This window comes from Apus apus, chromosome 17 (genome assembly GCF_020740795.1).
Source record: "Apus apus isolate bApuApu2 chromosome 17, bApuApu2.pri.cur, whole genome shotgun sequence".
NCBI classification, from domain to species: Eukaryota; Metazoa; Chordata; class Aves; order Apodiformes; family Apodidae; genus Apus; species Apus apus.
The window spans coordinates 12,547,200-12,572,117 of NC_067298.1; the positions used below are offsets into that span (position 1 = coordinate 12,547,200).

General features: G+C 45.4%; 2 protein-coding genes across 2 annotated transcripts; one reads left to right on the plus strand and one right to left on the minus strand.

Moving 5' to 3' along the window:
• Positions 1–295: 295 nt before the first annotated feature.
• RFNG (RFNG O-fucosylpeptide 3-beta-N-acetylglucosaminyltransferase) lies at positions 296–5,555 on the minus strand. The gene is made up of 5 exons (XM_051635095.1): positions 5,457–5,555; positions 4,675–4,763; positions 4,424–4,589; positions 2,996–3,081; positions 296–2,783 (listed from the first exon to the last, which is right to left on the minus strand). The coding sequence occupies exons 2-5, from the start codon at positions 4,689–4,691 to the stop codon at positions 2,717–2,719; spliced, it is 336 nt and encodes a 111-aa protein (XP_051491055.1). The 5' UTR covers positions 4,692–4,763; positions 5,457–5,555; the 3' UTR covers positions 296–2,716.
• Positions 5,556–7,766: 2,211 nt separating this feature from the next.
• On the plus strand, positions 7,767–20,617 carry GPS1 (G protein pathway suppressor 1). Its single transcript, XM_051635092.1, has 14 exons — positions 7,767–8,621; positions 11,060–11,152; positions 12,919–13,100; positions 14,243–14,407; positions 14,589–14,724; positions 14,877–14,954; positions 15,352–15,412; positions 15,818–15,903; positions 16,368–16,462; positions 17,550–17,655; positions 18,000–18,080; positions 18,208–18,345; positions 18,561–18,695; positions 19,442–20,617. Exons 1-14 carry the CDS (start codon positions 7,863–7,865, stop codon positions 19,514–19,516), a joined length of 2,190 nt encoding a protein of 729 aa, XP_051491052.1. The 5' UTR covers positions 7,767–7,862; the 3' UTR covers positions 19,517–20,617.
• The last annotated feature ends 4,301 nt before the right edge of the window (positions 20,618–24,918 follow it).

Here is a 24,918-nt window from a genome sequence, read left to right on the forward strand (position 1 = left end):
CGGCCTCTTTTTAAAAGAGCTGCCGTGGCACATTTAGTAGTAGGGAACTACTGAGACAAGTTTACAACAATTAACTTATTCCTTATTTCAGTTATTTTACTTTGTTAATTATATCTGCAAGGTTTCTTCATATCCATTATTTCTTTCCCTGTACATGCAAATAATCTAACTCACATGCATTTTGGCTGTCTGGCATCAGAGCAACCTGACAAGGGGCTGCAGTTTTCTGGATTACATGGTTTATGGTCCATTTTTGGTGTACAGAATGCATCAAGAAGCATAACAAAACACAGCCTTTAGCATAGTTAAATATTTATTTTGTAGAATCACTTTACATATGAGACAGTAGTTTGATTAAAGAGCTGCATCCTGATATATCCACATAGTCTACTGAGTTGTCAACACAAGAGACCTTAAAAGAAGCTTGAACACATTGAAGAGTTCTGTATTGCTGTGCTGGAGAACATGGTCCTTTTCCAGTTTAAAGAACAACCTGCCAGCTTACAGCAAGCTGCCTCTAGGGCACACCTAGCTTAGGGTGACCAGCAACTACAGTGTGAAACTGGCTGCTCAGTTTTGCTGCCATCCAAATGTTGTCACTTTGAACTGCAGTTGCCACATAATCACTACCCAGTCCATGCTGTCTGTGGTACTTATGAGGCTGCTACCAGTGGAAGAGGAAGAAAAGCTCCACAGAGGAGTTCAGAATAGGTGTTGGAAGCTAAAGTCTCATCAAGAGCTCATGAAATTCACAACTTGCTGCTAGAGGCGGCTGAAAACAAGAACTAAGAGTTGGCTTTTTTTTTTTTTTAAAGTATTTCTATAGTTACCAGGAATCTCCAGAGATCATTAAGCCATAAGATGCCCAAGTTGCAGTGAGCAAATTAATAAAGGAGGTAGTACATACTACAACCTACTATTCCACAAGTCTTCCCCTGTTTTCTGAAGCAGCCTGTCAGTGCTACAGGTGTACCTCCTCTGGAACAGCCACTGTGCCAGCTGGACTAGATCCAACTCCCTGGGACATCCTTCCTCCCATGCCTCCTGGTGACCGACATGAAGGAAAGAAGTTTAAGAATGAGATGCAGAAATGTAGCAAGTAGCAGTCAGCTTGTTTGCTCCTCAGTGAAATTAATGAAAATTATTAAGAGAGGACAGTGTACCCTGGTGTCAGCATTTGTGTTAAGGTTTGTGTTAATTGAGTGCAGGGAACTGAGGTGAACACACTGCAGGCATGTGCCTACATAGCTCCACTTCTCATCTGGCAGGAAGTTAAGCAACCAGCTGCAGCCCCCAGTGCAGCTCAGCACAGCTGTTCAGAGATCTGAAGGTTTTGCTAGGTCTGCATTCTAGCTGTTAATCATAGTCCCAGGTTATACAATGTCATTCTATTTTTCTCCCCTTAATTCAGTATCAGACTCTAGCACTAAACCAGCAAGTATTTTCTGAAGTTTGTGAGCGCAAAAAGTGGTTCTGCAAAGTAATTTTTTATGCTCTTCTTGATGTAAGGTAAGGATTGCACATCAAGTCTGGGTTAACAGAAAAGTAAACATGGAGCCTTGTCCACTTTCAAAACTAAGCTTGCTTTATTTAAAAAGCAGCAGCACGATACTGCTACAGCACTGAACTTGTGCCTTTGTGTGAGTCCAGTCTCCTTTTAGTGATTGTATGAACTATTTATTGAAATATTAAGATGTAGAGTAGAAATAAACACTGATCTAGACCTTCAGGTAATCAAGAGAGTACCTGAAGAAGCTGAAGTGGAGTAACCACAGTCATAGAACTAAAGGTCCTCAACAGATACCATCAAAAACTTCCTCAGGGCATTACAGCTATCTAGCATTGCTCCTCCCTCACCCGCAGCAGAGGATCCAGCACAGCTCCAGACACAGGGTGCGCTCTCCTAGCCAGTCAGCACACTGTGGGCAAAGCAGGGAAAATATCATCTAGTCTGTCAAATACTCTTATTAGATATCAAGGACTTGGCAGACCACCATAATGATCAACCACAGCAATTCAGTTGGCAAGAGAGTGAAGTCCGACAATCACCTCCATGGGAGGTACACAAGGACTACAGGGGAGAATGTGCACAGTAAGCAACTCCTATCCAGTCCTGATTAAGTTCACCCTTACCCAGAGTTTTCCCATCACAAAGGCTTTCAGCCCTGTTTACCCTAGTGATTCCAGGATTTCTGTTGCTTATGAACAGACTCTGTTCCAGCCCTCAGGTGGAGTTTTAATATGGCAGGCCACAGCAACTCTCAAATAATTCTGTTCCCAAGAAAGACAAGTGAAACCTTCCCCTCTCTTGTCACCATGGGGACTACAGTCTGCTATAGCACTCCAGCTTCAAGACAATGGCCTCTAAAAAGCCCCTAACAGTAGCGAGAATGTTATAATTCCCTACTGCATGTGCCTAGGACGTGTCCAAGCACAGATTCACTTGACATCAACAAAAGTGTGAACTGACTTGTACACATGTGACTGTAGCTGTTATATGAAAAGCCACTGGACAAAAGAACAAGGATTCTTCTCAGAATATCCCAGGCTGCAGCTGAACAAACCACACCTTCTTGCTTTTGTAAATGAGTCTGTCTACCTCCTTTGTAGATAACTCTGGTGGTCTCCCAGAAGAAGAAAAAAACAACCAAAGAAGTCCACAACTTGTGTCTTATGCAAACTAGGTAAGATACAGATGTCAACGACTGGTCAAGGATTATGACATCTTCTTAGCAGGGCACCAGATAGTGTCTGGATAGAGCAGACAATGGACAGATTTAAATCTATGAAGAAAAAAAAAATAACATTGAAATTCTCCATACAAGGGAAGTGCTAGCACTGAATATGCAGCAGTCTCATAGAGCAGAGAGGGTGGGTCTACCTGCTTTTGGCACAGCAACAAGAGCTGACTGAGAAAATAACCCCACTAGTGGGTTTGATCTTCTTACAGTTGATAAGCAAGGCAGGAGATCTTGTTTTGGAAGTGGATACTCACCGGGTTGGATCTTGCTGAAGACCAAACACTCCTCCCACACTCACAACATTGTGTTTGTTCTCAGGATCCCCATAACTTAGAGTTACCTGTAAAAGTAAATAAACATTCAGAAATCGTAACACTAATGCAAAAAAACAGAGTGGAGACAGTGTGATTAATGATGAGCTATGAAGAAAAAAAGGATCCTGTCTAATCTGAATGGTGGATCACATTTAAAAAACAGTGATTAGTTTTGACAGAAGCAACATTGGCAGCTGCCTCAGGGACCACTGCTCATCTAAAGGCAATGCAGGAGAATAAACAAGGGAGCTGGAAGTTGCATTGCCAAGAAGGACAAGATGAGCTGTAACCGTAAGCTTTGTAAGGGCATTAATCCTGCTAGTATCTGCCCCTTCACTAAAAAACAGTGTTCATCCTCACCAGACACTGCCTGCTGTCTGCAGTAGTGCTGTCTTATCACACAGGGAAAACAGGAAATGTGGATGTTAAATGGTGTGCAAAGGACTGCCGTGTGACAAACCTGACAACAACGTGTAGATCCCTGAACTCCAGTTCAGTGCTATTCGTCCACACAAGCACTGTTTTAAGAAACGTTCAGGTACCAGGTACAAGATAATACATCTTTTTAATTTCAGATTTCCTGAATTTTGGGTGAGCTGATACAGTGTCAGGGAAACACCACTAGCTGGGGAAAGGCTGCGTTCAGCCTACAGTGAGATTCACTGACATGAAGGAAGTTACATCACGCTGGAATTTGGCTTCAACTGTGCAATTGCCAGGAAAAAATCACCAAGCAGTCTTGGAGGGCAAAACCACACTCGTTTCACGGTGCCAAACAGCAAGAGGCAGCAAAAATTCTGGACAGCCTTACAGCGCCATCTGCTGCCCACAAGTAAAAAGGTATCACCGCAATTAAAAAACTACTTGATTTTTCCTAAGAAACATTAAAGTTTCTTGAAATTCAGACAAGTTATTCTTAAAAATGATAAAACATTTAGTATGTCTTACTTATTGAAAAGGTACTTGCTATAGCTGAGACACTAGTCTTTTTGAACAGCATGAATTAAGACTGAGACTTTGCTTAACAAAGACAGAAATACTTTCTTACCTGGCAGACAAACTCAACATTGCCTTGTTCTGCCATCACTGCTGCTATGACTCATGGGAAGTCTGGGTTTAGGAGACGGGGAACACCATGCCCAGGCTTAATGTAGCTGAATTTGGCCCCAGAGGAGGGGACAGCTATATGACCTACTTAGCTAGGGTCAAAGTGTGCTTTTTGCCTGAGTGAAGGATTTGGACAGGACACACCTCTGAGCGAATCTGCAGACATCCCTCTTTGCTGCAGAGTGCTGAGCCTGCAGAGCATATCCCCTCTGTTCAGACTGAGGGGTAACTGTAAGAACAGGACACGAAGCTCAGCCCTACCTGCTGCAGCACAGACTCGCCTTGTAGTCTCTGCAGGTTTTCCAGGTGGGAATGGAACAAGGGGCTGTGCAGCAGCTTCACCTCCAGCAGCCCCTCGATGATGTAGCCAATGGTGCAGTCATCAGGGAGACGCACCCGTTCTGCGGTGCTGATGAAATTACCCAGGCTGTGAGAGAGCACAGGAGAGGAGACAAGACGTGCTTCAAAGCCAACACACACATTGATGGAGCTCAGCTAGGAACAGTGTTTACCTGGCCCAGGGACTCATCTTCAGGGCAAGACCTCTGCTGATACAAAATCCTGCTCCACCTGTGGCAAACCAGAATTTCACAGTTGTCTTCTGAAGAACAAGAAAAACACACAGTAGTTAGGAACAGTCAGGTTTTTTCCATTTGTCAAGACAGGGCAGGGAACCTGATATTCTCTTGGATATCACATACTGCACTTGAGTCAGAACCAGACTACAGATTAATCCCTTTTCCTTGAGGCTGCTGAAGGCCCAGCTAGCTGTTCTCTCAAGGGAAACTATCCTGGAACTGACAGCAGGTGAACCATCAGGTTAGCATAACTGAAGTAGCAACACATGAAATGGGAAACTACAATTCAGCTCCAACTCAATTCCATGTGTGCCCTGGTCATTCCAGCCAAGGGTCACAGCCAGCTCAGTGTTCCTGAGGAAATCAAAGGTGGTCCATTAGTCACTTGGCCCCATGTCCAAGGAGACTAGTTTGTTGTGCAGCGTTTTGTCTACCAAGCTGCTTTGTAAGTCACTTCCTGGTGAGGATTTGTCCTGTAGCACACCTATCTTGCAACTGAGGTAAGTTTGCTTAAACTTCCTGGAAACCTAGTAACCACTGTTTGAAATTCCTTGTATACCCAGGGAGCCTTTGTTACCCATCTGAGGTTGGTTCGAGACAACAACAATGTCATAACTGCTCTCAAAACAAACCAACCCAAACCCCAAAACCTGGGACATTCCCCCCAAAAACCACTGAAGAAAAAGAAAGCGTCAAGGCGGGAAGACCCTACTCACCTCAGTGTGAGATCACCAACATACATGAGCAAAGGAAGAGAAACAGACATCCACCCAGGAGAAAAACTCTATTCTGCATAGGATATGAGGTCAGATCAAAGGTTCATTTCACCCAGCACCCTCTCACTAAAAATGACCAGTGCCGGGTTCATTGCTTGCAGATTAAATCCCTTGTTTTTAAGGGGGAATCCTACAAGCTCTCAAGGTTTTAAAAGCTTAGAAGGTCAGGATGTTTCTCAGACTAACTGCAGTTTTCTTACTGATCCATCACTTTGAGCATGGTCAGCTGCTTCGATGGGATGATCCAGACTCGGCCGCCCTACGTAGACATCCTGGCTGTGGGAAAAGGTGGACAAGAGACGCAGGAGAGTCCGAGGGTTCACGTAGTTGTCATCATCCACATGGCAAAACCATCTTCAAACAATACAAAATAAGGAAGTTACTGCAGAGCAAGGACAAATAAACGAGTTACGGATTTACAGCCAAGCCTTAGTCTTTCAGGCTTGGTGCAGAACACATTTCCCATTGTCCTGAATCACTGAATTTGGAAGCTGAAAGCACTCACAGATCCTAATTCTGGAAAGGGGCTGAAGTTAATAACCCCCTTTAGATTACTGTCCTTTCTACCTTTTAGATGATGCTTGTTTATGAACTGCCGCATGCTGTGCTCCCTTCCCTATGCTCATCACCACATTTTAGCTGCATTCCTTACTGGAGCAGAGAAGGTTGCTCAAGTTTCCTGTGAACACAGAACTAGAAGAAACAAAGTCCATCAGAACAACATATTTCACCTACTTTTGCCCAGATTCCAGGAATTTATCATATTCCACAGACATCTTGCAGCAGAGAGCTTGCCGGGTATGGACAGCAGAACAGTTTGTGTTGATCAAATGATCCCCTAGAAAAAGAAAGATCAGCCTTTTCAGGTCTGAGAAGCATGTGTAGTCCAAAAACAGACTACAAAAGCAGTGCACATTTGGCACCAATGCTGCACATCTGAAGCGTGTGTGGTGCACACGTAGAGGAAAGTGCAGGCCAGGGCTCATGGGCTGTGCACATGGCAGGCAAGCTGTGGAGCACATCAAAATGTGAGAGTGCAGGGACATAACCAGAATGGTGAGACTGTGCAGAGGGAACACCCAACACAGCTCTGGAGCAGAGGCACTGAGGCTCACTAACAGGAAGGGAGCCTGAGGGTGAACCCAGTATTCAAGAAGTTCCAGGTGCTAAGTAGGAACAGCTCATTTTCCTGTTAAAGGAGAAGTTTTCTCCATTTTCTGCATCTTAACGCCCCTAATTGCTTGTGCAGCATGAATTAAGGACTTCCAGGGAAAGCAGGCCAAAACCCCCTCTGTGAGGCAGCACACACCTGGGCACAGCTCACCTGCTTTCAGGCGCAGCTCCTGATCTTCCCAGTCTGTGAATATAAATGTCTGTGAGAGACAAAAATGGGTTGAGGGAAAAGTGTGTCCACGTTTGAGAACTTCAGAAACTAACTCCAACTTTGCTCAGTTTCAGTCAGAATTGTGAATGTTTTGTCAGTTTATTTCACTGTAGCCATTGGAAGTTGGGTGGGGAGTGGTGGTAGAGAGAACAGCAGCTTCACCCCCCTTGCCGTTTTGATAAAGTTTTGCAAACCAGGAAGACTCTAATTTCAGGAAAGCATCCAAGATTCTACTCTCCTTTCATTTCAGGGTACGGACAACACATTTACAGATAGGAATAACTGTCTTTTTTTGGAAGCACTTCCCTCTGCAACTTGACCTCCTGTCTCTGGCTAGGAGTCATCAACAGCTGTTAAGCAAGGTAAAAGGAAAGAATGAGAACCAGGGTGGAAAGTGCCAGGTGGTAACACCGTCCTGTCACAAGTGCCAGACAAAATTAAGTTAATTTAGAATTATAGAATGGTTCGGGTTGGAAGGGACCTAGTTCCACACCCCCTACCAAACAAGGAGAGAAATCCTACATTGCTCTATAGAAAAACTGAAGTTGCTGAACTAGTTAGTCCAAAATATTGGCTTAGATGCACCAGCACTAGGGATCTTTCACTATCATGTCTTCTGTTGCAGTCATACAAAAGCCAGCAAGCTCGTTCTGCTAGGACCAGAGATCCCAGATTGTAAGCAATGAGCTTATTCAACAAGCAGCTCATTTGGAGGTAGGTTCAGATGAACTCTTTAACAAAGATGACCTTCCTCGGTCTTACAAGGAAAGATCTTTTTAACACATGCAAGGAAAAACTCGGTGAGAAAGTGTAGCAGCTGCCGGGAAAAACAGAGGGACCAGCCCCGGGCCGCCCGCCCCAGCCGCTGGCGGAGCCTCACCTGTCCCCTCGCCCGGGAGATCCAGGTTTGGAGGAGCAAGTCCAGCCGGCTTCTGTGGTACTTCCTCGTGGTCTTCACCGCAATGAAGATGTCCTTCAGCTCCAGACTCTCCCTGGCCGAGCCCCCGGCCGGCCCCGGGCGGCCCTTCCGCGCAGGCTGCGGGCTGCCGGCGAGGCCCCCGCCCCGGCCGCCCGCCCCGGCCCCCGGCCCGCCGCCCGGCTCCCCACGCCAGCCCGCCAGCCCGGGCACGCCGCTCCCTCCAGGGCCGGCCCGCTGCGGCGGGGGCGCGCTGGGCCCGGCGGCGGGCGGCGGGCGGCGGGGCGCGCGGGGGGGCTGCCCCCGCGGCAGCAGCAGCAGCAGGAGGGCGGCGACGCTGAGGGACAGCAGGAAGCAGGCCTTGCGGAGCCCCAGGCAGGAGCCGCTCATGCTGCAGCCCCGCGGGCTCCCGCCGCGCCGCGCGGCCGCCTCATGGCCCCGCGGGCGGGCGGCGGCTCCGGGCGGGCCGGGGGGCCCGGCGGCCGCGACTCTCCGAGGGGCAGCGACAGCGGGGAGCGGCCGGGCACCCCAGGCCGCGCTGAGCGGCCGGGGACACCGGCCCGGGCGGCGCGGCCCGGCGAACGTGGCCGGGCCTCGCGGGCGACGAGCCGCCCGCCCCGCCGCCCGGTTGGCGGCAGGAGAGGCCGGACGGGTCGCGGCCCCTTTAAGGGCTTCACCTGCCGGAGGGGCCCGGCGGCGCCGCGCGGCCCGGAAGTGGAAGGCGGCGCGGAGGGAGGCGGGGTCAGCCGGAAGTGGCGGCCGCGAGGGGAGGATGCCGCTGCCCGTCCAGGTTTTTAACTTGCAGGTACGAACCGGCACGAACCGGCGCCGCCCCGCAGCGCGGCCCGCCGAGGCTGCCGTGGCTGCGCTCGGCGACTCTCCCGCGCCACGCTGGGCGGCACAGCGCGATCCAGCGCTGCCGCGGCCTCCGGGAGGCCTGGCGCGGCCTTTCCTTGCGGCTCCGCGCGCGCCTCGCGGGAAGGCGACTCGCTCTCGGCCGCCCTAGGCCCTCGCTCGCCCTTCTGCCGGGCCCGTTTGCTGAGCTTCCGCCGCCGTTTGCGAGGAGCAGCGCCCAGCCGGGCGTCCTCCGCCACCGCGGCCTCCCCGCCGCTGCAGCCGCCCCTTTGCTTGATTTCCGCGTTGCACGCGCCGTCGGTGGGTCTGGGGCAGCAGAGGAGGGTGCGACGAGGGACAGTGAAGAGGATCTCAGAGTGCAGTAGCGGGGGAAAGCCGTAGGAGCGCAGAGGGGGTCGGTGGCCGAGCCTGGGCTGTCAGTCGCCGCACTCTGATCCCTGTGCGAGTTAACTACCTGTCCTGTCCTCCCGTTAGCAGCCGGCAGGTTCTCTGCAGAGGTGCAGAAAGTCAGGACAGGATGAGAGAGAGCTCAGCTTCATTCTCAGTGACAGCTCTGAGCTGCAGTCCCTCCGGCAGCAGGACACACCTCTCCCTCCCGAGCCCAGCACTGAGACCTAGCCTTCAGTGCCAGCTTAGCAGCTTGTCTGAGGCTTTGTGAGGTGCCTTCCAACGGGGCACCCTTCTGGGCTCAGGAAATCACGGGGAGTGAGCATTATTTATTTGCTTTGTGAGCAGTTCTTAAATGAATCTTGCATCTTCTTCCCAAAATAGTCAGCTTGAAAATGTTTGAGTGTGTGCATCCCAGTGGGACTTCCAGCCCAGTTGTACTTCTCCTTGTCTGGGAGTTAAGAGGGAATTGAAGAGTACAATCTGCCAGCATAGCAGGACACTAATAATTCTGTTCCACCAGCTGCAGCCACTGATAGATTTTATGATGCTGATTTCCAAGGAGTCCATGGTAGGTTTTCACTATGCTAGGCAGGCACAGCCTGAGAAAAGCAACCCTGACACTTAGTGATGTAACAAGAGAGAAAAGGCAGGTAAAAATGGAAAAAAGGAATGGTCTTAATATGCGGTGATTGAAATGGTTTTATGCTGTTTTCCTGAGTGGTGATACAATCAGGAGGATGCTCCTTTGCATCCTCCCTCCCTTTCCTTCACACAGAGAATAACAAACTTTTATATTTTTAACTTCAGATTTTGGGAGATTTCAGAGCAGTGTTGAGGTGTGTCTGTGTTTGGCACATGCCAGTCTGTGAAAGGATAAACAGGCTGGGGGTGAATACAAGATGTTTCAATTTTTACAGCTAGGAAATCTGGATCCACCCTATTTCTCCTTGCAAGAAAAACCACGAACTCAGCCCCAACCCCTTTCTATCTTTGATTTCTTATCAAACAGCAAAATCTATAAAAACCTGGAATTAATTTGGTGCTGGTAGGGGTGTGGCTGTTGGTCCTTTCTAAGGCCACTCTTGCAGTTTGCCCCAAGTCAGGTGTCTTGTGGCAAGAACTGCACATACTCAGCATGGTATAAGAAGACATTCAGCTTGGTTTTTCTGAGTCTAGGTGATAATTCGGGGGAGTGTTGAGCATGTGACCAGGAGGAGGAGCAGAATTCTGTGATCATGCCCCAGCTGTGAGGCAGGTCAGGCAGATGCACTGAGGGCTGTGTTGGTGGTTGCTCGTGTGATTCAGGGCAGTGCAAGACATACTGGGAGAATGAAAGTGTTGTTCCTGCAAAAGAGAATCCTGAGCAGTCAGACTCAGATAACTATAGTAGGAGAGTTGAGCTGATGGTAAATTTTTGCAGTGCAGGTAAATTTTTCCTCAGTATTTGTTAGAAACTGTGGAGTTGCCATTCTGCATTCTATTGCTTACATTTTTTCATACTTTTTTAAAGGACAATAGTTGTTGCCTTTTTCCCCCCCCAAAAAAATAATACTTTTCAGCCTTAATGCAGCTTTGAAAGGTTCTGGTCTGTATTTTTTGATACTTTGTGACTTTCAGAGCTCCTGAACCTGGGTGTTAATGCCTGCTCTTGCTCAAGGAAGAGATAAGTAATATCATTTGGAATTTAGCATGCATGCCTGAGACACTTTGTAGAATCAGGTTTATTGACCCCTTCACTTGATACTCTTGCTTGATAATCTGCCAAACAGAATCACACACTGTGCAGATGCTGAGCCTTGTGCTGCCTGGTTTAGACAAAACCCGGTGCTGAGCAGTGCTGTTGGTAGAGAGCAATCCTAAATGTGTCTAAAGACTGAGGGATGCTTTTTAATTTTTAAAATTTAATCTGTATTTAAGCAAGTCCTTAGTAGATTGAATCACATGGTTGTTTCTTGCTCAAATGTAATAAGCTGCTCTGGCTTCCTTTTGCTGTCCTAGGGTGCAGTAGAGCCCATGCAGATAGATGTGGATCCACAAGAAGATCAACAAAATGCACCTGATATCAACTACGTGGTGGAGAACCCCACTCTGGTATGTGCTGGCTGACGGGCTGTGGGTTACTTCCCTTGGGCATGGCCACTTCCTTTAAGGTTTTTTAAAAACTCCCTCATTTTACTCCTTGTCAAATTGTTAATTAGAGATTAATAGATTTCTTCAAAGCAAGGTGGGGTAGGCATAGCAGTGGCCTCTTCTGTAGCTCCTTGTCATATGCTGTCTCCACTGTACCTGCTGACATGGGAAAGGAGTTGCTGCTCTGTGGCTTTCTGCCTGTTTGACACAGTTTTCATTCTGAAATAACTTAGTACATCCCTGGTTACTTGTTGTTTCAGGAGTGTATGATTAGGATAAAATTATTTCATTTTTTGATCCTCTGGAGACTGGCTAAAACCCACACAGCTCTTGAGTTATAAAAGGCTGTATTTCCTTATATCACTTTCTTCAGTTATTAGCTAATGGTTTGAGATTTCAGCCCATTTCTGTGTATCAGCTCTGTGACGGTGAGATAGGGGTGTTCCAGAACACAACAGAAATGTTAATTGGAAAAAGTTTAAAGCAACATTAAAATTGCAAAAGGAAGCAATCATTGAGGAAGCTTTGGATCTCTTCATAACCTCTGAAGCTTTAATCTGTTCCTCTTTAACAGCTGTCATATGCTTATTCTGTTTACTGTTTACTACATGGTTGATTGGTTTTGGGTTTTTTTGTTGGTTCTGTTTGGGTTTTTTTTTCAGTGTATGACCTGATACCTTGTTTGATTTTATTGCATTTCAGTTCTGTTCTGAAGCTAGAGTGATGAAGCCATCATGTTGTGACCTTTACGTCTTTGTTATTACTAGGGCATCTAAGTGTTCCATGGCAATTAATGAGTTTCTTTTTCACTGTAACTGGTGTGAAGGACATGATTCCCCTTTGACATTCAGAGAGCTGAGGAGTCAAGTGAAATCACTGGGGGGTTTCAGGAGTCTCGTGCACCATCAGACACAAACTGTGGAAGAAATAATGCCTTTATATTTTTTCAATTTCTGTTTCAGTCTCAGACAAAGATCATTCTCTCATTGAATGAGGCAAGAATCATGTTAGAAAATTCTCCTGTGACATCTGTAGTGGTATCTTAATTCAGACACAGGGGTGAGGGAGTCAGAGAGGGCACGGGATGGGGTTGAGCTGTGGACAGCCAGGCTGGGTCTGTTTCCTGCTGCCCGAGTGCTGGACTCTGCCCTCAGCATTCTGCTCTGGTTGGCTGTATGTGTGCTTCTATCTTCAGGAGATCTCCCTGCAATGCCCTTTGCTGGGTGTTTTGTGCTCCCCTGCCTCCCCCACCTTAATGCTTAAGATCTGTTAAGTGTTCAGAATTTAAACCTTAGATCCTACCTCAAGAGGAAGAGACCCTGTTTGCTCTCAAAGGAAATCTTTTAAGAAATTGATATGAACAAAAAAATGCAAATTGTCATATGGAAATGGTTTTTTTGAGCAAAAAACATATCTGGAATTGTCTATTTTAGGAAACTACAGCTGAAGTGATGGGATCTTGACAAAATTAACAGGTGATACAACTGATGCTTGAAGTGGGTGGGTTGGTACTGAACAGAACTGAAATTGAAAGGTGGATTGTGAGGCCCTGGCTGTTTCTGAGCCACTCACTAATGACTAAAGAGAGCTGGGATGGAATAATCTTGCCTGTTTGTTTGTCTGAGTCTTGCTGCCCTGCATGAGGGCTCAGGTCTGCAGGGTGTCCGTGCAGGTCAGTAGCCTGCTGTGTGTTGCTGCCTCACCCCCTGAGCCCAGGCTCTCTGCAGGACCTGGAGCAGTACGCCTCCAGCTACAGCGGCCTGATGCGCATCGAGCGGCTGCAGTTCATTGCTGACCACTGCCCTCAGCTGCGGGTGGAAGCTCTCAAGATGGCCCTGTCCTTTGTCCAGAGAACCTTCAATGTTGACGTGTATGAAGAAATCCACAGGAAGTTGTCTGAGGCCACCAGGTACAAGAGATCATAGGGACCTGGGGAGATTTTTTTATCTGAGTTACGGCTGATGTGCCATAGTGGGGGACTCTGCATGTGACACCAGCGTGTTCCTTATCAACCTGTCTTTGCTTTCAGAGTTTCGTAGCAGTGAAATGTGTGCATGCAGGCCTAAGGTCTCATGCTTCTTCAAAACATTATACACAGAAGACAGGATCTCTTTCTGAAGTCTTCATCTTTTGAAAGGCTACAAGTAGATATTAAGGAGAGTTTAGTCCTTGCAGGTGCTTCAAATATTAATGAATGCAATTTTCTTTCCTTAGGTAGATTATGGAGATGAAGCCCCTTATAGATACTCTTATGGTCATAAATTAAGAGCTTTTTTAACTGTTTACCTTATTTTGCTTTGGGTTTTTTCTTTCCCCCCCCCCCCCCGGTTTGCTGGTAAGGGTAGCCTTTGGTACTTATCCATCTGCTCTTCCTGTCCTTCCATTGTTGTTGCTGTGCATATTTTTTCATTTCTTGTCTGTTTTGCCAGGGAATCTTTACCATGTATGTGTGATGGTCTGTTCATTGCTTTCTTATATGTAAAAATGACTGTTGGTAAAACAAAACAAACAAACAAAAAAAACAACAGAAAAAAACCAAACCAAAACCTCAAAATGTGCTTTTCTGTTTAAAATACTGGAAGTTGTACAGTGTAGCTTTGCTATCAAGCTATTACAGTATGACTGGGAGAGAACCCCTAAACTGTGCACCCTGTGACCCATACAGAGAAGTCTGATTCAAGTCAGTGACTCTTTTGAGTCATTAAATACTTCCATAGCATGTAATAATTGCAGCACTGTTATTAACTTGCTTTCAATATATGTGTAGGTATTTTCCTGAAAATCAGCAAATATTTACTTCCTAATAAAATACCTGCAGAGGATCATTAGGATAATTTTGAGAAAAAATTGTAAGCATCTGTAATACTTACGCTACTGTTTTCCCTGGAAATCTTAGCAGTCTTTTTCTTTTTTTCCCCACCATCGTTATGTTCTCTGGCCTGTTTTGTGCATGCAGCCCTGCTTGTTAGGGGAGCAGTGCCAGGTACTTGGCAGACCTCTGTTCTGAGCAGTTGGCAGCATCACAGCCCCATTCAAACTCTTTCCTTTCAGAGAACTGCAGAATACACCTGATGCTGTCCCTGATAGTGGAATTGAACCCCCTCCTCTTGACACAGCTTGGGTTGAAGCTACACGCAAAAAAGCTCTTCTTAAACTGGAGAAACTCGACACAGATCTGAAAAATTACAAAGGGAACTCCATCAAGGAGAGTATCAGGTGAGATGCAGAAGGCTCTGCTGGAGCACGGAAGGGCATTTTGCTCCTCCAGGCACCTAACACAGGATGTCAGCTGCATTCAGTGCCTTAGGTCAGTGTGTTGAGTTACTTGTTTGGAACAAACTGACTGTGTCCCTGTCTGAGCGCACAGTTCATTGGTGTTTCAATTCCTGTGCTCCAGGAGAGGCCATGATGACTTGGGTGACCATTACCTCGACTGTGGGGACCTCAGCAACGCTCTCAAGTGTTACTCGCGAGCCCGTGATTACTGCACCAGTGCTAAACATGTTATCAACATGTGCCTCAACGTCATCAAGGTAGGGAGATGTGCAGGAACTAGCACTTGGTGTCTTTCTGACACCTGCTGAAAAGTCCACCTGGTTACAGCTCTTGTGTCTGCAGTGATACTGCTCATCCAAGTAACACCACTTACCCCTGCCTGGTCTACACTGTTTCTGGGTCTCTGCAGGTCAGTGTCTACCTCCAGAATTGGTCTCATGTTCTGAGCTATGTGAGCAAGGCTGAGTCTACACCAGAAATTGCAGAAGTAAGGTCCTGCTTTTTAACTTGCATGAGTTTTCCCGTTGTTTTCTGTCTCCAAAATCTGTAAAATTATTCTTTTCCCCCTTGATGACTTGCTCTCTATAAGACTCCCTTCATCTTACAGTCTGTTTTTCCTCCTAATCCAGCCTCTCTGGCTGCTATAGTATTTCTTTTGAGATTCATTGTTGCTTTTCTCCCATGATATGTGAGTGGGAAGACTCTGGTAAAAACAGAGACACTTTCCCTCCTCAGTTCTTGCCATGTTTCCCAAGACAAATAAGATGAAGTTATCTTACTGCTGAGATTTGCAGGCTAATTACTGGGATGAAATAACCCAAGGACAGTGGAAATAAAATGCTTTTCATACTGCTTGCTCACTACTGTTTTTTCTTATCCTGTAGCAAAGAGGGGAAAGAGACAGCCAGACACAAGCTATTCTCACCAAACTGAAATGTGCAGCAGGTGAGTGATTCCTGCAGCTTCCTGTGCTGTCTGCCCATCTTTCCACCTCTTAGCTGTCTGTAGGGCTCTTGGGCAACAGTCTGTGCCTGTTTTTTTGTTTTTGTTTTCTCTCAGATTTGACAGTCTTTGCATTTTCTCAGCAGAAATGCAATATTTAATAGAGCTGGTGAGATGGAACTGCTGAGTTGTTTTTTGCCATTTCTTCCTTCTCACTAAGTCTCGCCAGAGAGGATGCCAGTGTGAGTCAACGTAGTTCAAAGGATGCTAGATCCAGTCTGAGGGTCTCATTTCACTTCAGTAGTGAAGGCACTAGCAACCATGTGGAGGCCTCTGCTGCTCCCCAGATGTTGCAGTTAATCCCTATTTGTTTGCTGTTTTAAACAAAGGACTTTCTCTGGCTCCTAGGCTTGGCTGAGCTGGCTGCTCGGAAGTACAAGCAAGCAGCAAAGTGCTTCTTGTTGGCATCATTTGATCACTGTGACTTCCCTGAGGTAAGGACCAAGAGGAAGCTGTGTGCAGGTCTTGGGGGGCATGTAATTCTAAGTACTATGTTGTAAAATTCAGATATTGTAGTTATTCTTCCAGCAGCCCTGTATAGTTTGGTGGCTTTGTGAATGTTGGATTTTTTGTTCTGTTTGTGTTTTTTTTTTTCTTAAAAAAATAAGTCTTTGTTCTTGGGTTCTCTAAATTATCTACTCTGGGTCACACAGGAATTACCTGTGAGTTCTGTGTATCTGTTATAGCCAAAAGACTGGCTGTTGGAATTGGCTTCTGCTCTCTTAGCAGTGGTCAGTCACTCCTCAGGCCCTGGGTGAATCCCTCAGAGCATGCTGAGTGGGTTCCACTGCATTTGACAAGGACAGATCTTGTCACTGTGTGAAGGAAGGGCCTGTGGTGAAACGCTTAGCTCCAGCCTTCCACCTTCCAGCAGCCAGTGACAGCTCTTTCTCTGCAGCTGCTGTCCCCCAGCAATGTGGCTGTCTATGGTGGTCTCTGTGCTCTTGCTACCTTTGACCGTCAGGAACTGCAGCGGAACGTTATCTCCAGCAGGTGAGCGATGCCTGGAGAGGAGCTGGTGTGTACAAGGTATCTTTGGGGACATGGGACTTTGGTTGAGAGTGGATCCTGGCAGGAGTGACAGCTTTCTCATACAGGAGAGGAAGAATCACTGAGTCTCAGTTTGGCTTTAAGTGATGTTTCACTGTCTAGAACACAGAGATTTTCACGGTAAAATGGGAGTTTCCAACCAGGTCAAATCCAGCATGTCCATAGTCCAGCTTTCTGTCTCCCATCAGCAGTCCCTATTAGGTGTTAAATCAGAGGGAAGAGCCCTACAGAAGGCCACCGTAAGATCATTTGTCTTCATGTTGCCACTGGTTCTGGTGTTTGTTAATCCTATTAATACAGTTTAATAATTGTTAATACAACTTGCAGCATAATCTAGCTATGACATAGGCAAGGTTAAGAGAATTACAATCTTTGGAAGAAAATGAGTATTTGTGTGTCACAGATCGAAATGCAGTGATACTGAATTCCTGACAGCTGAGGGTTTGGTAGCACTCATTTTGAATTGATGTGGAAAAAGCGTTGTTGTTACCCTGACTCTTTTATTGGTTGATTCATAGGGTGAGATCCCAAGGTTTGGAAATCTGTGATGGAGAACTGGGAGAGCACTGACAAAGTGTGCATCCCAGAGATCTCCCACAGACATGATAGGTTATTTTCCTGAGACAGTTGAATGCTTAACCTCCCTACAGCATGCTGTATGAATGAAGGCTGTGCTTGGGAAGCAAACACAGACCTGGCCAGCACAGACTGCAGCACATGTACACAGTGTCCTGTTTTTTTCTGGTGATGTGTGCTGATTTTGAGCTATTCCCAGTAATTTTTTTGTTTTGTGTTGATAAGCAGTTTGTCAAAAGCCTCTTGCTTTCCTTCACCACAGCTGTGATGCTGTCCTGCATCTCTCTGTGTTCCAGGTTCCCAGCCCTGCTGACAATGGGCTGTCTGGTCTGTTAGAGAGTAAATTCTTGGAATCTTCAAATGATAGTGAGAGTTGGTAGCCTCACAACCTGCAGGTTGTGGGGTATTCAAGTGGTGGCTTCCAACATCTGATCACTGCAATCTTTATATACAGTTCCTTCAAATTGTTTCTGGAGCTGGAGCCACAGGTTCGTGACATCATCTTCAAGTTTTATGAATCCAAATATGCTTCATGCCTGAAGATGCTGGATGAGATGAAGGTGAGTTGCAGGGGAGCAGTGCAGAACTGACCCTAAAAGTTTCCTTTGCCTTCCTTTTTGTGAGAAACAGTGACTTAAAAGTAGCTACTAAGAGTGTTCAGCTCTTCTGTGTCTTCTGTCTCCTGATGTAGTGAATGGAAACTGGGAGTAGTTTAGCAGTAGAGAGTGAGGATAAATTATACATTTTTAAAATATATTGCTAGTTCCTTTATTAATTATTGTTTTATGGTGTTTTCTTGCTGTAGCTTAAGATCCTTAAGGTTTAAGTATGAACACATGTTTCAGAGTACAGGAATCATATTTCCAGGCCACTTCTCATCTTCTGATGTGGTTTCTTTGCACAGGACAACCTGCTGCTGGATATGTACCTTGCACCTCATGTCAGGACACTTTATACCCAGATTCGAAATCGTGCCCTTATCCAGGTACTTGTTCTGTGATCCTGGGACTTGGATGAATGGTGAGATGGGCCATGTCTTTGTAGTTGCCTTTCACACTTTTTTTCCGAGGGTGGAGAGCACACTTGGCAACTGAGTATTTTCTTCCTCCTAGTACTTCAGCCCCTACGTGTCAGCAGACATGCGCAAGATGGCCACAGCTTTTAACACCACGGTGGCTGCTCTGGAGGATGAACTGACTCAGCTGATCCTGGAGGGACTGATCAATGCCAGAATAGACTCACACAGTAAGGTGAGTGCAGCTGAACCACAGGTATCAAACCCAGCAGCTGTACTAGTATTAGCAACTCTCCATTCCTGGGACACTGGGAGTTGCATTCATCTAGTGTTTCAGCTATGTGTAAACTCAGGCTCCATGATACCTTAGCTTTGTTCCCCTGTGCAGAAAGGGCTTCCTGCTGTGGAAGCCTGTCAGAGCTCCTGTGCAGAGGTCTCTGTTGGTTGCAGATTCTTTATGCTCGAGACGTAGATCAGCGCAGCACAACTTTTGAGAAGTCTTTGCTGATGGGCAAGGAATTCCAGCGCCGCGCCAAGGCCATGATCCTGCGCGCCGCCGTCCTGCGCAACCAGATACACGTCAAGGTAGGGGCATGCTCAGTGGGACCTTGATGCACTGCTGAGGTGTTGGGTTTTTAACATACTATAAAAATCAGTGAACTGAAGATTCTGGAGGGGAAAGGATTTATTGTGTTCATGATTGGACAAATTCTTACAATAGTAAATACTAAATGTGTTAGGAACAAGCATTTCTAGCCAGTACATTGACTTGCTTCTACAATGCAGAGTGTCCTGTGTAGTTTACATGTTTGGGTTGATTATATCTAATTAATTTCAACTAATTCTTGGTACACACATTTTTTATCTTATCAAAACAAAGTTTGTTTGAAGTAATTTTTTTTATTAGACCAAGTAAAAAATGCATTAATTGCTTGGAGTGTTTTTCCAGGATGCAGTCCCAAAATAACACCTGTAGGGAGGACGTGCCATCTGCCACAGAATGTGTTAAATGCTATAGTATATTAATCTCTGTGATAACTAAATGCCAGATAGGATGCAACTTCTGGGGCCAACGGCACCTTGTGTATAGTAAGTAAGAGTGGCCTAAAAGTTAAGGTTTGACTTTATTAGGAACAGTTCTTCTGAACTGTATCTATAGGAGGTGTGAACACAGATCTTTTGCAAAGCCATAGTTATTTATGAGTTGAGGGGATTCCCTCCCTCTGCTGTCATCCTGCTGTGCTTCACCTCTGCTTCTTTTGGTCTCTCAGGAAGCACTCTGTGGTATGTCTGGTCAGCACTAACTAGGATGTGTTTTGGTCTTGTTGCAGTCTCCTCCAAGAGAAGGTAGCCAAGGGGAGCTTACTCCAGCTAACAGCCAGTCCAGGATGAGCACCAACATGTGAAAACCTTCGAGCACTACCAAAATAAATGATCCCTCGATGACCATACCCAGTGTCTCACCCACTAACTGCTGAGCTTCACAAACTATCCCTGTCTCCCTCACTTTTTGCTAAGATGAGAGGGCAGGGGCTGATGATGGAAAAGATGAATATTCCAGTAACTTCAATTATCCTTGAAAAAAAATTATTTTAAAAACAGCATCCCTGCAATGGGTCATCATTTCCGTTTGGTAGAACAACTTCCACCTTTCTCCCTCTTCCACCACTCCATTAAGAGATGTCAGGTTGTTCATACAGATGCTGATTTGAGAATTTTTCAGCTGCTATTAGTCTTGTTTCAAAGCTGCAAAAATAGTTACTATTATGTTGATTGAACAGGCATGATCTAAGATGAATTTCGCTGGCCTGAAAGTACTGCCTTGATTCTGGAGCAACGCTGAGCTTTCTGTTTATTCCAGATACACTCACAATTGCATTGCTCTCAATTATGGAGCTAGAGTTCTGATGGGAGAGGAGATTTTCTTTGAGAAACTCTTAATGATTTTTCACCTTCACAAGAAAACTTGGCACCACTTCCATGCATTCAGTCACAGGCCTTTATTTTAGGGTGTTGATGTTTACCTGGATCCAGGGTTTTTCTCTCTGGTCTCTGTTTTCAAAGACCTGTTTCCTGATGTGTTTCCCACCTGTGCATGACTTGGCTTTGGGGTCTGGTGTTATCCTAGCAGTAAATCTACTTCATGCAAATATTGCTGAAGCTGCCGTTCTAGGTGCTTGCTCTCCAGTTGCATATATTCTGCTTTTCCTTTTATAAAGGGATTAAAAGTGGCAGCTGAGGTGTGTACTCTGTGTCAATGAAGGGAGATACGCACTGAATTTTCTGAAGTCACTGCAGCCTTGCATTCATCTAATCCATAAGGCAAGCTGAAAATTTGGATCCAGCCCTGACTGGTCTGGCAACTGACTACAGATGTTACTGTTAATGCTTTTTTGTTGTTGTTGGTTGGGTTGGTTTGGTTTTGTTTTGTATTTTTTGTTTGTTTTGGTTTTTATAGGTTTTTTAATGTTTTATCTAGTGCATTAAAAAGCAGGATTTAAAAGCTTCTTGAGTAGTTGGAGTTTTGTGTTAAAGTTGGGTTTTAGGTATTTTGATCTCAAGTCATTGATTTGTTGCTAAGCTTGATGACATTTTGTAGGCTGTTGTGTTTTGCTTTCTTGTCTGGTTGGAGACTTAGCTTGGATGAGCTGTGAAGTGCAGTTTGAGGGAGCATGCTAACAGCAAAGTTCTGGGCTGCATTGGCCCAGCTGCTGAATTGCAGTGCTCCCTCCCTCTGCCTCTCTGTGCTGTTTATGACTTGGGTGCTGAAAATGGAAACAATAGTTTCTGTGAGGTCTTTGGTTAAATGTCTTCCATTTGGCAGGGAAGAATTATTCCATTTTTGAGGGGAGAAAGAAGAGAGCCAGGCAATCACCCATGGCCAGTTTGGTGAGAAAGGCAAGTTGAGTCCTCAGGAAAATTGCTGTACATCCTTGTGGGAATGCTGGGAAAGTAGTTCTGATATTTTCTGCTCATGCTGAAGGAAAGCTATTCAGTTGTATTCTACTATTAAATGTTCTTGCTTCAAAAAATTGGCCACTGATACCGCCTCTTAAGGAAAAGGTCTTAAGCTCTACTCTGGAAAATAGAGTTTTGCAGCCCAATTAAGGGCATCATGTCACTGGCTCTCTTTGAGTATGCACAGCTGCTTCTCTGGATTTTATTCTGACTGATTCTTGATTATTTCTGATTATTATTGATATAATCTGATTATTTTATTCTGATTGAATCTTGATTATTCAGATTATTCTGTTCATTCCTGGAGGCTTCCTTCTGGAGGAATCCTCAGTTGAAAATGGACATCTCCAGCACACTGCCATGGGAGTCTCTGCTGTCCCAGGCACTTGCGCTTCTCTGGTCATGCCAAGAGGCTGGAAGCTGATTCCCTGTAGCAGTCGGAATTGAGCCCACCAGGTGGCAACAGCAGTTTCCAGCTCCTGTGGCCTGAGACAGTTCCATAGCTGGGGCCGAGGTGATCAGTTTCTTCAGGCAAAAATACTTAACAACCTCTTTGGGACAGACAGAGCATTTCTCTTTTGTGCTTAGTTAATTGGCACTGTTCAGGCACGGTGTATGCTTTGTATAGAATTATTGGCATGTAGATACTTCCTTTAGCCTGTGAAAGAAGCTGCTGTTGCTTTAAGATTCATAGATGTGAGTCAGGGCTGTGCAGGCATGTTTCTTCTAGGCATTGTTCAACACCTGCTTCAGTCCTAGCTACCTGCCATCCCAAAGATCACGAGACACAACACAGCATGGATATAGGTCTGTGTAACTTCTGTTGATAAGCAGTTTTCTCAAATGAAAGATTGTTCTTACCTTAAAGTTCCAAGTAATTTCCCAAGTAATAAGTGGGAAAAAGAGTGGCTCATGCAGAATAAATTTCCTGTGATTCCCTGTGACCACCAAGGTAATTCAGGGGATGAAGTTTTGTGGGATCTGTAGTATGTTGATATGTCTAAGATATTTAAGTGGATTTTGTGAACTTGTGGAGCAGCTTTTTGTTGAGGAAGAAGTGGTCAGTGGCAGGCTGTAACTGATGGTGTCCTCATGCAGTGTAAATCCTGCTTTCTTTACCTGACATAGCTAGGGATAAAGGAAAAAAAAAAATGGGAAGAACCTGGTCCTTTTGGTAAAGGCAGTTTTCATCAGCACAACTGTAGAAACTGTCATTATGAGATTTGTGGTCAAGTAGTTGGGGATGATTGGTAATTACCTGGGCAGACCTTGTGCAGCAGAGTGGTCTGTGTTGCTTAGTTTTGTAGAGGAAGGTCTGTGAGAGGGAGATTCTGTTGGCATTCGGACTGTGGCTGATGCAGCAGCATCTGTGAGCTGCTGTTTGAGACTTCAGTGGATGAGGGAGAAAGTAACAGAGTTCTGTCCTTCCCTCAGGCCATGCACATTGATCTGTACCCTGGTTTCTGGGACTCTGCCATAACAGGCTCAGGGTTACTTCCAAACTCAGCTGAAATCTCAGCCTTGATCTATCCTCTGGGTGGCTTCTGAAGATGCTCCTGAATAATGCATTGTTTCTTATACATGCAATGTAATACAACTTTCAGAAAAGCAAGTCAGGAAACTTTATTAATAGCAACAGTGCTTCTGATAAGGACTCATAATGCATCAAGCACTGGCAAGGTATTGATTTCTTTTTAAATTTAATTTACTTTTTTAGGAGGAAAATCTCAGCCAACTTAATTTGGCTATTATTTGGTTCTCATGCCATCTCCTCTGTTACTTTTTATATGAAGCAGATGGCAATGGGGGGAGCAGTGTGCTCCACAGGACAGTGCTCTTCATATTTTCTTGTGCCTTGTGACTAGTACAACTCAGCATTCCATGCTTTCAGTAGTCCATATGAAATTTGCAGTAGGGTGAAAAACACCACACTAATATGGAGCTGAGTTCTGCTTCTCTGATGCTGTTGAGGAATAGGGGATGAATTACTTGGCTTTGCAAATGAGTTTTGTACGTCAACTGCTAGTATTTTGACTTCTGTTTTCCTATGGATCTGTGAATTCCATTCAGTGTTTCATAGGGTCTGGTAGAACACCCTAGCTGTGGATTATCTCATAGGATAACTCTTAAGAGAAATGGATGAGATTAACTAGTTAGAAGTTTGGTAAGTAACAACGCAAGGAAGTTTCTTGACAGTGAAGAAATAAAGGTCAGGTGTCAGTAGACTTACTAAAGCTACAGTCTGAAGGGTGGCAGTATTAGCAAGAGATGGTCTAATTCAAACAAGAATTCAAGTGGCATCTCTCATGTGGTAGATCAGACTGGGTAATCTTGTTGTCCTTGACCCCACAGGCATCACTGCTGCAATTCTCTACTCGGCAGCTCCAGCTCTGGCTGTTACACTCCATGTGCCTGTGGCTTACCCAACTGTGACGTCCCTGTACACATAAAGTTTGTACCCTGTAAACACATGCTGAGATCCAGGGCTTTCAATCTTTGTTTTGATGTACTTTTTTTTTTTTTTTTTTTAATTCTGTTGTATCTCATAAGCTGTTTGCCAAGTGAAGGCAGTTGGCTTGCTTTTTGGCAGTTGTACTGCTACTATATTTTTTCTGAAAATGGATTTAGATACAAGAATTCAGTCTCCCTCAAGACCAAAGACAGGATCATTTTCACCATCATTCTCCATACACAGCACTGCCTTCCCCCCCCCATTAAAAGTCTCTCTTCTTGAGGGCCTGAGAAACAGAAACAAAATAGGACATCACCTTGCAGAGTTGGCAGGCAGCAGTTTTTTATTGGAGATAAATAGGATAATTAGTATATTGCCTAGCCTGAAAGTAATCCCTGATGAGTGTAGGTGCAGGTGTGCCCAGCATGAATAGCAAATGGCTTTACTCATGTTGCAATAGTACCTCCTAATTCACAAGCATTGTTCATAAAGGAATTGATAGACTGGTTGTCATTACCTGCTTAATGGCAAGGTTATAATCTTCTTGATTGTCTGAACTGAAGTTGAGGTTGCAGCTTCTTTTTTTTCCCACTAGTGTGGTGTTTTGCAGTTGGATGCTCCAAGGGAGTTTGGTGTTGCAGTGCCTGACTGGGCAGTGCTCCAGTCCCATGTCAGGGTGTTGCTGGTTTCTGCTGTGCCATGGAGCTGAGCAAGCATCTGTCTGCTCTGCCTCTTGGACCACGGAGTGGGGATGAAAGTGCCTTAAATACTAATTCTGTATTTAAAAAAATGTGTCCATTTAGGTTTCTCATGTATAAAAGCCCTTTCCAAATGTAGGAACCTAAGGCCAGCTTGATCCTTTCTTCACACTGGTAAGTGATTCTGTGATGAGACTGCAAGTGTGAGAGGTGTTCTAAAATGTGTGGATAAGGATGTTACCCAGAGCTCTCACATAGCACCAGTCCAGTGCTCATTTTCATGAAAACACCTTTTCTGACTAAATTTCTCTGGCAGAGTGAGCAGAATGACTGAGCTTTCTGATGTTTTTGGGAAACTGGAAAGAAGGGTCAGGTAAGCAGTTTGAAAATCCATGGTAATGAATATGCAGCTTTTTATTAGAAGAGGGGCTTATAAAACAGACCAGGGAACTCAGGATACTTGACAGCTTTGAAGTGTCTGCCTGTGCCAGGGGAGAAGTGGGCTCTTTCCACAGAAGGGAAGATGTGGTTTCAAGGTCCCATCTTTAAATAAGACAGAGAAGCATTTTTAAACTTGGTTCTCCCACACTAATCACAGGGCTATTTGGTAAATGCCACACCCTTCCTCTCGGCTCTGTGCTAGCTCCAATTCACAAAGCAAGCTGGAATAACACCTACCAGCTTAGTGTCTTAACTGGAT

Excerpts from the sequence above, each read along its gene's own strand:
- RFNG (XM_051635095.1), bottom strand. Across the intron at positions 3,082-4,423 it reads GCGAGTCTGTGCTGCAGCAG|GTAACTCTAAGTTATGGGGA; the intron begins GTAGGGCTGAGC and ends TTACTTTTACAG. Across the intron at positions 2,784-2,995 it reads CTTCAGCAAGATCCAACCCG|ATTTAAATCTGTCCATTGTC; the intron begins GTGAGTATCCAC and ends TTTTCTTCATAG.
- GPS1 (XM_051635092.1), top strand. The coding sequence starts at position 7,863 with ATGAAGATGTCCTTCAGCTCCAGACTCTCCCTGGCCGAGCCCCCGGCC. Across the intron at positions 13,101-14,242 it reads AAGTTGTCTGAGGCCACCAG|AGAACTGCAGAATACACCTG; the intron begins GTACAAGAGATC and ends CTTTCCTTTCAG. Across the intron at positions 15,904-16,367 it reads ATCACTGTGACTTCCCTGAG|CTGCTGTCCCCCAGCAATGT; the intron begins GTAAGGACCAAG and ends CTTTCTCTGCAG.